Consider the following 13682-nt stretch of genomic DNA (forward strand, 5'->3'; position numbering starts at 1 on the left):
GGACGACTAGGGTGGGAGAGAGATGGAGAGAGAGGGAATGCAAGGGTTACTTGAAATGAGAGAAATCAATATTCATACCACTGGGTTGTAAGCTGCCCCAGCAAAATTTGAGGTGCAGTTCCTCAAATTTGCATGTGACCTCACTGACAGTGGAGGAGACCCACAACAGAATCAGTATGGGAATGCGAAAGGGAGTTTAAATGTTTGGCACTGTACACCTTCTTAAGTATATCAGAGGTAGATGGAACCTGCTAGTTTTTCACACTGTGTCTGTCCAGTGACCAGATAGGTAATTGTTGAAGTCTTTGTGATGACAATGTATAAATTGGTGAGGATTGAGTAACTTTACTTGAAGTTCAAACTCCTTATCTATAGACTGTGAGGTTTTAGAAATGACATTAAGGGTTGTACAATATGTATCCTGGGGATTCATCACATAACCTCCCATCTTTAACTGCCCAGCGCAGGCAATAATCAGCCTTTCTCTTTCTCGTTCCTTGTTATCAAGCATTGGCGATAAGACAGAGAGCAATAGGTGAGAATAAACAGGTCATTCTCAGGTTGGCAGGCTGTGACAAGTGAGGTTCAACATGTTTTTTTTGGAAACTTTATGGCCTGTAGAAATAGCTCTAAGAAAAGGAGCTGTATATCTAGAACGTAAAATCATCACTGTTTTGCAAAATCCCATTTTACCTAAATTGTAATCAGCAAAAGTATTTAAAGAAGATAGGCACAAAATGCTGGAGTTAGCTCAGCGGGTCAGGCAGCATCTCTGGAGAAAATGAATAGTTGATGTTTCGGGTTGAGACTCTTCTTCAGACTGAAAGTAAAGGTGGGGGGGGGGGGGGGGGGGAGGGGGGAAATAAAATGAGAAAAAGAACAAATCCATTTGTTCTTGGGATTTGTTCTGGCCTTTTCTTGCCTCCAATTTATTCCCACCTCCACATTTCTATTTTCAGTCTGAGGAAGGGTTCTGCACCAATACGTCACCTATTCCTTTTCTCCAGAGTTGCTGTCTAACTCGCTGAGTTATTCTATTTGACGCCTATAAACCAGCATCTGCAGTTCCTTCCTACACGAGGTATTGAAAGAAATCGAAAAAAAAACACATTGGGGATAGAATTTTGCCTCTCAACACAAAGATAAGGAATTTGAAGTTCAAGTTTGTTCAAAATCACTCAATCCACACCTTTGCAAACATACAATGTATTCATTGAATCTAAAGGAAATGAATTTCAAAATGTCATGGGAGGAGTACAATGCACCATAGCCATGGCAGGATACATTTAGTCTTTGCATTCAAGGTTGAATGTGTAGTTTAGTTTTAGTTTGGAGATACAGTGTGGAAACAAGCCCTTCGGCTCACCGAGTCTAAGCCAATGTTCATCCATACACTAGTTCTATCCTACACACTACAGGAGTCAATTAACCTACAAACCTGCACGTGTTTAGAATGTTTGAGAAAACCGGAGCACCCGGAGAAAACCCACACAATCTAAGGGAGATTGTACTAACTCCGTACAGACAGCACCCATAGATCGAACCCAGGTCCCTGGCGCTGTAAGGCAGCAACTCTACTGCTGCGCCACTATGTCACCCTTAATGTCAACCTTGTGGTTTTTATTAGCCAAATAATTCTGCTCCCATCGTGTACCAATATTTCACTGCTGAAGATTCCTGCCCAAGCACAACTATAATCAGTGTGTGTACCTAGTGGACAGCTGAGCCAAAGATGCTGCATTGATCAGATGGTCTGAACCCGGGTCACATTGTAAGACCAATAAAAGGCCTTCGTCACTCATAATTCTTATTTGACCCTGAGGCCTATGAGCCATGCATCGATGCTTACAGATGTTGAGTAAAGAGACTCTGTTTAACCGATCGGCTTTAAGTTAACTCCTCATTGTCGCATATACCCAGTGCTCATTCTCTCAACTAAAAGCTGAATAAAAATAACGCAGATTAAATGAAGACAGGTGCTGATGAAAGGGCGTTCCAACTCCAGAGAAAGAGGGAGGAGGGGAAAATAAAGGGATGAAAAAAAATGTACTTTATTTAATTTTAGGCACAATTAAAATTACAGAATTTCTGTGTCAACAGCGGTAGAGTTGATGCCTTACAGTGCCAGAGACCTGGGTTTGATCCTGCCTATGGGTGATGCCTGTATGGAATTTGTATGTTCTCCCTGTGACCGCGTTCCTCCCACACTCCAAAGACAGGTTAACTGGCTTTGGTAAAATTGTAAATTGTCCCTAGTGTGTGCAGGAGGGATGGTGTTAGTGTGCGGGGATCGGTGGTGGTCGCAGACTCAGTGGGCCGATGGGCCTGTTCCCGCGCTGTGTCTCTAAACTAAACTAAACTAAACTAAATGTGCTTGTGGTTGTAAAAAAAATGACACTCAGAAAATAAAATTTAATTGTGAAGTCTTTTCCCCAAAGATCTTCCCTCCTAACACAATCCTGCTTTGTTTACAGGCTGAGAGATTCCCATAGGATCACCATCAAGGTGATTCGAAGGATACAGTATTTTGTCGCGAAGAAGAAATTTCAGGTGAGTCCTCAATGAAAGAAGGGGAAGTTAAAAACATTTTCCTACTGTCTCACTTGGACCCTATAAGAAAGTCTGGCAGTAGTCTGGCTGCATGTTACACCCTCTATTCTCCGCTGTTGTCAATGGGGGAGACTGTCTCAATGGGGAAGGGAAGACTGGAAAGAACAGGGGCTGCTGAAATTCGACCTGGCTACATGTAATTTATTTCTCTCTCTACTATGACCTTGACTCTTCAACTTCAGCACCTATATCACTTTCCACTAACACATTCCAGTTTCTTTTCACCAGCTATGCAGTCGCTTCCACTGATTGTGTGAAGTTATTTGATTACAAAGATAAGGAACCAGTCTGTGCTATTTTCTGTCCTACTTTTTAACTAATGCCTTTCCCAGTTGATGCTGTGTAGAGCTGTGACTGTTTTTACACGTGCTCCCATTCTTCATTTTTACCTTTCATTTTACGTTTTGTAATTACTGTAAATTGATAGGTTGTTTACTTGGTTCAGTAATAGAGTCACGGAGCAAGGTAAAAGGCCCTTCACCGGCTGAATCCACACCGATCAGTGGCGATAATCTTTCATTAATCTCCTTTTGTTCTCCCCACATTCCCGACGACCCTTCCCTGATGCTACCACTCACCTCTGTGCTAGGGGCAATTTACCATAACCAAGTTGTCTTCTAAACTGCACGGCCCTTTATCCTAAATTCCATTTATCGTGTATCTGTAGATGGCTCAATTATAATCACGTATAGCCTTTCCACAGACTGGATAGCAATCAACAAACAGGGGCAGCATGGTACCACAGCGGTAGAGTTGCTGCCTTACAGCGCCAGAGACTCTGGTTCGATCCTGACTGTGTGTGCTGTCTATACGGAGTTTGTACGTTCTCCCCGTGACCTCGTGGGTTTTCCCCGGTTGCTCCAGTTTCCTCCCGCACTCTAAAGACGTACAGGTTTGTAGGTTAATTTAGCTTCGGTAAAAATTGTTAATTGGCCACAGTGTGTAAGATCGTGCTGGTGTATGGGGCGATCGCGGGTCAGTGTGAACTCAGTGGGCCAAAGGGCCTGTTTCTATACTGTATCAATAGGATGGCTGGCAATTCCTTGCCGTTTGGCACCCCTGTTTCATGATTTAACAAGGGCTATTGAAGACAGGCTGGAAACACTGAGAATTTTCAAGTTCAAAGACATATAGTTATAAAAACTGCACAGAGCATTACAAACGCTCAACTGCCCTCCTTGGATGATATATATAGGGCCCGATGCTTGCGCCGGGCCACAAACATCAAGCAGGACAGATCCCACCCTGCCAACCACCTTTTCACTCTGCTACCCTCTGGGAGGCGATTCAGGTCTCTGTAAACTAAAAAATAGTTTTTACCCATGTGCGATAAAAGAACTTAATTCCAACAGAGAACACTGGGGAAACAAAATGTAATTCCAAGAAATGCAACATTCTTTTAAAATTCTTTTTAAATACTTATTTATTATTTTTACTAATAAGTGTACATATGTGTCAATGGTTGCCGTGTTTGTATTTTTTAACCGGAGGAGATGCAATGGAATTTCGTTACACAGTATTGTGCAATGACAATTAACGTATTCATTCATTCATTCATATAGCCCTAAATATTTACTGCTTCTGATCAGAAGCTCAAGATATATTGAGACCAACCAGAGAGATACTGATTAATGGACAGAGCTCTCACACTGGGGAATTCTGGGACAGTTCAGTGTGAAACGCATCTTGAAAATATTTGGTCTCTTGGACAGACACAGTTTCTCACTGGTGATAAAAGGCTGAAATGAAACTTAGTATGATTACCTCATTGGAAGAAGAAGGGTCTTGCCCTGAAACGTCACCCATTCCTTCCCTCCAGAGATGGGAGCCTGTCCTGCTGAGTTACTCCAGCTTTTTGTGTCTATCTTCGGTTTAAGTCAGCATCTGCTGTTCCTTGTTACGCAGCTCATTGACTGATTGATTGATTGAAAGATACAGGTTGGAAACAGGCCCTTCGTCCCACCAAATTCACACCAACCCATCGATCACCCATTCTATGTTATCCCACTTTCTCATCCACTCCCCACACACTAGGGGCAATTTACAGAGGCCAATTTACTACAAGGTCACATGTCTCTTGGATGCAAGACGAAATCGGAGCACCTGGAGGAAACACGCGGCCACAGGGAGAACGTGCAAATGCCACATAGTTATGGAATAGGTCAGGGTCGAACCCGAGACTCTGGCATTGTGTGCCAGCAAGGTCGAACATATGGGGCGGCACAGTGGCTCAGCGATAGAGTTGCTGCCTTACAGCGCCAGAATCCCTGGTTCAATCCTGACTACGGGTGCTGTCTGTACGGAATTGTACATTCTCCCTGTGATCACATGGGTTTTCTCTGGTTGCTTCCCGCACTCCAAAGACGTACAGCTTTGTAGGTTAATTGGTTTTGGTATATTGTAAAATGTCCCTAGTGTGTAGGATAGTGCTAGTGTACGGGGTGATCGCTGGTCGGAGCTGTCTCCGTGGGCCAAAAGGCCTGTTTCCGTGCTGTATCTCTAAAGTTTAAATTTTAAAGAAGCTGTATCTCTGGCATTGTGAGACGACAGGATCGAACCAGGGTCTCTGGCACTGATGCAGCAGCTCCACCAGCTGCACCACTGTGCCGCTCATGTTTAAATATTTGGAATTGATCATTCTGTTCTAACATCCCCCACAGGCTTACATCAGCCTTGGTTTATTAATGTTACTGGGGCCACAAAGATCTTTATTTTCCTTACATGTGAAGCATAAAATTCCTCAGGATTCTTATTAAATGGTCACAATTGGTTGATAATAGCTTAGGCACTAATAACTGCAAATAAATCCACAAGCCCTGGGGAAAATATACGGTTACAATCTGAATATTAAAAGCTCATGTTTGCATCAAACCATGCAATTGTAATGGGGTGCGATTGGTCTTGCCTAACTATCCAATGCCGAGGACAACATACTTCACAGCTCACCTGTTTGACTCTCCGTTAAGGTCAATGAAACATTGTTATACAGCAGGACTGGATCATTGATACTTAGGGAAGCACTGAAACAGGCCCTTTGGCCACCGGGTCCATGTCGACCAGCGACCCCCATACACTAACAATATCCTGCGCACTAGAGACAATTTACAATGTTTTCCAAAGCTGATTAACTTACAAACATATACGTCTTTGAAGTGTGGATGGAAACCGGAGCACATCCGGCAACGGAGGCGTTTGCCTGACCGTAGCGGCTGGAACAGTCTGTTGCAGGGGTGGAAGAGGTCTCTCATGATTTTGTTTGCTCTGGAGTTGCACCTCCTGTTGTAAAAACCCATCTCTGCAGTCACGTGGAAAACATACAAACTCCGAGCAGAAAGTACCCATAATAAGGATCGAACCTGGGTCTCTGGCACTGTAAGGCAGCAGCTATACTGCTGTGCCACCCTGCAGCTCCTATTCCTTTCAATTACTATTTGGTTGAGACTAGTTTCACCTCATGTCAGTAATCACCAGTGGTCTTGAATACAATTGCATTTTAGATGGTTTCTTTTTGACTTCCCGTTGCCAGTAAGCAATTACTTCCCTATTCAAAGCATACTGGCGGGAAAAAAATACACCAAACTTTCCATCCTTACCTTGCCTCATAGTTCTGCAAATATTTGTTTTGTTTCACAGCAAGCCAGAAAGCCTTACGATGTCAGAGATGTAATCGAACAGTATTCTCAGGGTCATCTCAACCTGATGGTGCGAATCAAGGAACTGCAGAGAAGGTATTTAACTGTAATTACTCTACAATTGGCACCCTGAGAATTGACTGTAAAATGTAAACAGGTTGCGGGATATTGAGCGTACGTACTGGTGACCTTATATATCCAGGGGACTCATCACATTGGGGTTGTGGACTGAGCCAGCTCACCCATCTCCTTGACCTTTTCAACCTTGACCTCTTGAAGCCGATGCAGTCATCTCTTAAAATGGCCGCTGTCATGTTCATAACAAGCTTCCTGTGTAACATGCTATAGTTGTGCTGGAGAAGGTGGGAAAGTAGGAGCTTGGAATGACTTGGGTGTGAGAGGGTAGGGAAGGTCAGAAGAGAATGCTGGAAACACTGAGCCGGTCAGGCAGCAGAAGAAGGAATGTGTCATCTTGAATACTTTTAGTGTAGGATATTGCCTTGGGATCAGTAACAGCTCTATTATCCCACCTATGAAATGGCCAGGAAATTAATAATTCATTAGTTTAGTTCAGTTTAGCTTAGTTCAGTTTAGTTTAATTTATTGTCACGTGTACCAAGGTAGAGTGAAAAGCTTTTTTTTTTCTTGCCTGCTATGTCAGTAGAAAGACTATATACATGGTTACAATCAAGCCATTCACAGTGTAGATACAGGATGAAGGGAATGACGTTAGTGCAAGGTAAAGTCCAGCAAAGTCTGATTACAGATGGTCTGAGGGTGTCCAATGAGGTAGATGGGAGGTCAGGACGACCATCCTGGCGATAGGATGTTTCAGATGCCTGATCAAAATTGCAGCACAACAGGGAAGAATTCAGCCTAAGACGACTTTGTCAGATAAAAAAGAACTCTACCCAGTGTACTGCCTCCCAGCTTGTGTACATCCTCACAGGTTGGAGCCTCTTAGAAGCTCCTCATGGTATTTGTTGAATGTGCTGAGGGATTCAGCTTTCACCACTTATTCAGGTAGCTAGTTCCAAACTGCTCCACTCTTTCCATGGCAAATAAATACTTAAATGTCCACTGGTCTTTTTCAAACTTAAATTTGTATTGTCTCAATTTTGACTCTCTGCCTGAGCAAATATAGTTGCCTTTGTCAATCTATTAAAGCTCTATTACATGCTTTGTGAAATAGTCATAGAGTGATAGAGCTCAGAACCGGAGCCATGGCCCACTCAGTCCATGTTGACTGTAAAACACCCATTGAAACCGATTGTATTCTCCATACATTCCCATCAACTCCCCCAAGATTCTGCCAGTCACCTGCACACTCGGGGCAAATTACAGTGGCCCAATTAGCCGATCAACCCACCACGTCTTTGAAACATGGGAGAAAAATAAGTACCCATGGAGAAGGAGTACCCAGGCCAAACTCCATACAGACAGCGCCAGAGGTCAGGACTGAACCCAGATCACCGGATTTGTGAGTTAGCTGATCTACAAGATGTACCACTGTGCCACCCTAACATTTCAACTTGCACATCTTGAATGGTGAGGGCGTTGAATAAATGTTCACTTGGAATTCTTTGTTTTAGAATCAGTTCTCCAACGCTGCTATAATCCTCAAAACAGCCTCAGTCCCTCTCTTGTGCCTTCATCCTTCCTGTAAAATGATGATCAGTCCTGATGCAGTACCATAACTGTGGCCTAACCAGGGTTTGATGCAGTTGCAACATAATCTCCTGTTTTAATATCCTACGGCTCAGCTAAAAAAGGGAAGCAATCTGTTTTTTACGTTTTCTAGGCTGCCCTGCCAGCTCTGAACAAGCCTTCCAGGGCCATTCTGTTCCTTTATGACCTTTATTATCCTTGTACAGCTTTGCAATTAATAATTCCTCCCTGGAGATTCAGTGTATGAGGCAAAGCCCATTAATAGTTCCAGAACAGATTCTCACCATCCCTAGCTCACAGTCAGAGAGGAATACAGCACCAATGCAGACCCTTTGATCCAATTCATCCATGCCAACTAGCTCATGTTGCCTACATGAGCTAGTCCCCTTGGCCTGCATTTGGCCCGTATCCCTATAAACCTTTTCTATCTCTGTAGCTGTCCAAATGTGTTTTTAATGTAATTGTGCCTGATTCTGCAATTCCACCAAAAGCTAATTCTGCACACCCATCACCCTCTGTGTGAAAAACCTTCTCCTGAGATCCCCTTTACATCTTTCCCGCCTAACATAACCTATGCAGGTTGATGCAAAAATGCAGATATCTTCAGTGGCCTTAAAAGTATTGAATGCAACTTCAATCCAATCACCAATAACAAAAGCACTCTTTAAAAGATTTCTGTTAGTCTTATAGCCCTGTCCCACAGTACAAGTTAATTCCAAGAGCTCTCCCGAGTTAAAAAAAAAATCAAACTCTTGGTAAGCACGGAGAATGAATGTTGGAGCTCGGGGACGTCTCTTAGCGGCTCGTACCGCTAACGGCAAGTACTCGGGAAGACTTGCTAACGGCAGGTAAGCACGGGAAGACTCGTGAAGATTTTTCAAAATGTTGAAAAATGTCCACGTGAGCCCCGAGTACCGACGAGTGGCCATTACTGTAAATCTCCGAGTTCAAATCAGGGCAAACTCGGGAGAGCTCTTGGAATGAACTCGTACACTCGTACCGTGGGACAGGGCTTTCAGCATCCATTGATATTATAGTTCGGCTATTAAGTGGTGAAAGAAGGAAATATTCTCACATGGATAGCATGAATCTGGAACTCCCTATGTGTTTCTGGGACCAATTAAATACCCAAGACAGAATAATAAAAGAGAAAGCAGAAGATGAAACATAGTTGTTCAATTTTGAGGTCATTGTTATTGCCAAGTCATGTAGAAAAAGGGACGGCACAGTGGCACAGCGGTAGAGTTGTTGCCTTACTGTGACAGGGACCCAGATTCGATCTTGACCACAAACGCTGTCTGTACAGAGTTTGTATGTTCTCCCTATGACCATGTGGGGTTTCTCTGGGTGCTCCAATTTCCTCCCACATTTCAAATACGTAATGGTTTATAGGCTAACTGGCTTTCAGTAAAAATTACAAATTGTCTCTGGTGTGAAGGTAGAGTTAATGAGCGAGGATCGCTGGTCAGTGCGGGGCTCGGGGGAGGGGGGGGGGCGAATTGCCTGTTTCCCCGCTGTATCTCTAAACTAAACTAAACTTGATGTCTGTCTCCAAATGTGTCCCAGGGAACAATCCATAACTCAGAGAGTATTTATTTTACGAAAATCAGACATTCTTTTGGAAACTTTCGCAGAGTCTCTCTAACTCAAAGTCTATCAGGTTTTTAGATTCAACCCAACTTCAATAGCTGCAATGACATTGTTTGCTGCAAAATGTTGCGTCTGACAAATGGTTCAGTTGAACACTTACAATGTGAGAACACAATAACTGACAAGACATCTCTGAATATTCAAACACCTTTGCTGATGCAATGTAATTCACATAGATGGTCTAAAAGCTTCTGAGGACAGAGGAACCCCACTCAAAGTTAGAGTTGTGAGGGCCCACTTCAGAGTGCTCTAAGAGCATAATTATTGACCAACAGCAAATATGCCAATGACTGCATGTGCAGGAAGGAACTGCTGGTTTAAACCAAAGATAAACACAAATAGCTGGTGCAACTCAGCAGGTCAGACAGCATCTCTGGAGAAAAGGAATAGGTGACGTTTTGGGTTGAGACCCTTCTTCAGACACATGCCTCTGACCATGTTTGGTGTGCCAAGTAACAAAATGAAACCGGTGTGAAAACTTGGTTAATCTCTATACCAATGATGCAAAATCAATTCAACTGAAATTGCCTGAGGACTGGTTGATGAAGGCCAATTAACAGGCCTTGTTATCGTTGTGATCTTATATTTAGCCAATACTTACAACAACGTGTCCTGGCTACTTTGCAAACCACATCTGTCGAGCTGCCAATCTCCTGCCGGAGGTCAGGTTTTGCTGGACACTTTCCCTCAGTCCGCCTTGGCCTATGTGACTTCCCGGTTGCAAAACACTTTAAGCTCCCCTGATGACACAAAAAGCTGGAGTATCTGAAAGCGGAACAGCAGCATCGCTGGAGAGAAGGAATGGGAGACATTTGGGGTTAATTCCTTCCTACAGATTCCTTTGACTCCTTCTTTCCCATTCCTTCTCTCCAGAGATGCTGCCTGTCCCGCTGCGTTACTCCAGCGTTTTGTATTTATCTTCGGGGGGTAAACCAACATCTGCAGTTCCTTCCTAAACTTTAACTCCATGTTTCCCCTTCCCATTCCCATTCCCATTCCCATTCCCATTCTCATACCAACTTTTCTGTCCTGGGTTTCCTCCTTTGTCAGAGTTTTGTCCATTGAGGCCAAATGCAAATGGAGCACTTGGGCAGCTTACGTACCAGTGGTATGAATATTGATTTCTCTCATTTCAAGTAATCTTTGTATCCTCTCTCTCTCCCTCCCTCCCCCACCCTGGTCATCGTTCTAGTCTCACTGGCGTCCTGTTGAGTTTCACTGTCTGTGTATCTCGTTATCACATAGCCCACAACCAACAATGGATCATTGTGGGCTCCACCTTTCCTTGATCATCATTGTTTTCTGCACGTCTTTCATTTATTTGTTCGTTCTATATCACCGTCTATATCTCTAATTTCCCATGATTTTCAGGCTGAAGAAGCGTCTCGACCTGAAACATTACCTATTCCTTCTCTGCAGAAATGCTGCCTGTCCGGCTGGGTTACTCCAGCTTTTTTATATATCTTCAGTTAAAACCTGCATCTGCAGTTCCTTCCCACATAATACACGATGCTGCAAATTTCTCAAATATTTTATCGGAGAGATTATTGTGGCTCTGTTAAAGGACTGGAGTGTAGCCAGTGAGCACTTTTAATTAAAAAAAGATTTATAAAGACAGCAGAGGGTGTTAGAGAGTAGTCCGATTTCCTTTACACAAGAGCCTTTCTCCTCCACTAAAATGGGTTCAGGGAACATCAGTATTTTGAAGAGTTTGAAACACATGTACAAGAAAATCTTGTTTAGATGGATACAGAAACAAATACAGAATTAGAACTCTACTTCGTAGAGGGAATGAGTAAATAAAGGATGGGCAGGATTTGGAAGCATGAACACAAAGAGGACATTGTTGGAAAATTGTGTGCCGAGTTCAGGAAGGATGTTGAGGCTTTGGAGAAGGTGCAGAAGAGGTTTACCAGAATGCTGCCTGGGTTAGCTATGAAGAGAGTTTGGATAAATTTAGAATGTTTTCTCTGGAACGTCACAAGTTGGGGGGGAGACCTGATAGAAGTATATACATTTATGAGAGGCATAAATAGGGTAGACAGTCAGAATCTTTTCCCCAAGGTGGTAATCAAAGTTTTGAGGGCATAGCTTTAAGATGAGAGTGGCAAAGTTTAAAGGAGATGTGGGGGCATGAAATCAATATTCATACCACCTTTGGTAGGTGCCTGGAATGTGCTGCAAGGGGTGGTGGTGGAGGTAGATACGATAAGAGCATTCAAGAAGCTTTTAGATAGGCACTGGGATATGCAGGGAACAGAGGGATGTGGATTATGTGCGCTCAGAGAAGATTAGTTTAACGGCATCATATTCAGTAGGGATATTGTGGGTCGAAGGGCCTGTGGTGTACCTTTCTACATTCTCTATGATATAAATGTGTTGCCACCATTCATGCAACTCATTGCAAGTAGAGGTGTTTACAGTTGTCATGGCCACTGCTGCAGGAACTAAGTCACTAATGAGAAGCTGGAAACGGGCCCAGATCATAAAGGTGTTCAGTTTGCCCCTCCACCACCACTTTGATCTCGATCCCGAAAGTCCATGAGCAGGCCCTTTGTCAATTTCACTCACCTGGAGCTTTATCTCAAAGGGGCCAAAGTGACAACTGTGTTGCCTCTAATTACAACGTCAGGGTTGTAGCTTGTCTTTGTCAGTTTTCCTCTGTGAATGGGTGCAAAAATGGACTCTCAAATTTGGGCGTAAGATTAACATTATTTGCAAGAGACCCCAAAGCCAAATGGGTGGGTTTTACACTCGCACTCACACACTTCTTCTTCTTGCATATGACGTGCGCAGCCTAACAAAACACTACATCTATTTGTTTAAGAAGGAACTGCAGATGCTGGAAAATCGAAGGTACACAAAAAAGCTGGAGAAACTCAGCGGGTGCAGCAGCATCTATGGAGCGAAGGAAATAGGCAACGTTTCGGGCCATAACTACATCTATTTGTTTGTGCACGTCGAGCTGATTGCATTAGTCGAAACAGGGTGGACCACATGAAGGTTGCAATCTCCCACCCCACTCACACACTGAACAACCCACACCATACACCTAAAACGCAAACAAGATCAATGGGTACTAATTTCTACTCCAGTGTAAATTAAGCAAAGATCAAGGTAAATATACAGAGGATAGTGTGTAAGAAGGAATTGCAGATGCTGCTTTAAACCGAAGATAGACATAAGAAACTGGAGTAACTCAGCGGGTCAGGCAGCATCTCTGGAGAGAAGGAATGGGTGACGTTTTGGGTCGAGACCCTTCCTCAGACTGGACTTATTCAGAGGATAGTTCCTCTTCTGGGAATAACTAGAATTACGGGCCATTCTTTAAAATCGAGGACTGGCCCATTTAAGGCAGAGCTGAGGTAAAGTTTATTTTCTTTTGAAGATCATGTGTCTTTGGGACTGTTCCTCAAAGGGCAGTGGAAGCTAATAACTGAATGTCTTTAGAGCAGAGATAGAAAGATTGTTGATGCTCAAGAGGCTGAAAGGTTGCAGAGGATCGATGGTAATGCAGAGTAGAGGATACAATCAGATCAGCCATGATCTTATTAACTGGGGCTGAACAGTCCACGACTGCTCTCAATTTGTGTGATTGTAAAATAAATTGCAAAGTTTTATAGATTTTGCATGTTGCCGTTAATCTTTGCGATCATAGCCTGCAAAAAGTTACTTTCTTCTGTTATTTCTGACATTTAATACAATGTCTTAACCTTAAGCTTATTCCCCTGCTCCTCCTCTTTCTATCAGTCAAGAGAGTCAAGAGCAGTTTATTGGCACATGTTCCAGTCAAAACAGTGAAATTATTACTTCTACTCTGTCATTCAATCATGGCTGATCCATCTTCCCCTCTCAACCCCATTCTCCTGCCTTCTTGCCAATGTATCTAGTTTGGAGCTTATTTGGAGGTTGTAGTGTTTAATAGCCTAATGGTTATAGAAAAGTATAAAATAGGAGTGATTTTTTTTGCACAAAAGTAACTTAGCATCCCATCGCACAGTGTCATTTTGTTTATAATCAAAAAATGTATTAAATAATTAAAAATGATATTTACAATACAATAAAACAAAATAGAACCCACCACCATAATACAAGACAAACAAATATACTAAATAAACCACT

At 43.0% G+C, this 13682-nt stretch overlaps 1 protein-coding gene across 1 annotated transcript in view; it reads left to right on the plus strand.

Annotated features, from left to right (window-relative positions):
• LOC129705854 (potassium voltage-gated channel subfamily KQT member 1-like) overlaps window positions 1–13682 on the plus strand; it is a 633448-nt gene that overhangs the window by 385709 nt on the left and 234057 nt on the right. Inside the window, exons 13-14 of the mRNA XM_055649698.1 lie at window positions 2475–2550; window positions 6244–6338. Coding sequence (XP_055505673.1) covers window positions 2475–2550; window positions 6244–6338 — 171 coding nt within the window. The remainder of the gene's footprint in view (window positions 1–2474; window positions 2551–6243; window positions 6339–13682) is intronic.

The sequence above is a fragment of the Leucoraja erinacea genome, chromosome 18 (genome assembly GCF_028641065.1).
Source record: "Leucoraja erinacea ecotype New England chromosome 18, Leri_hhj_1, whole genome shotgun sequence".
Lineage (NCBI taxonomy): Eukaryota > Metazoa > Chordata > Chondrichthyes > Rajiformes > Rajidae > Leucoraja > Leucoraja erinaceus.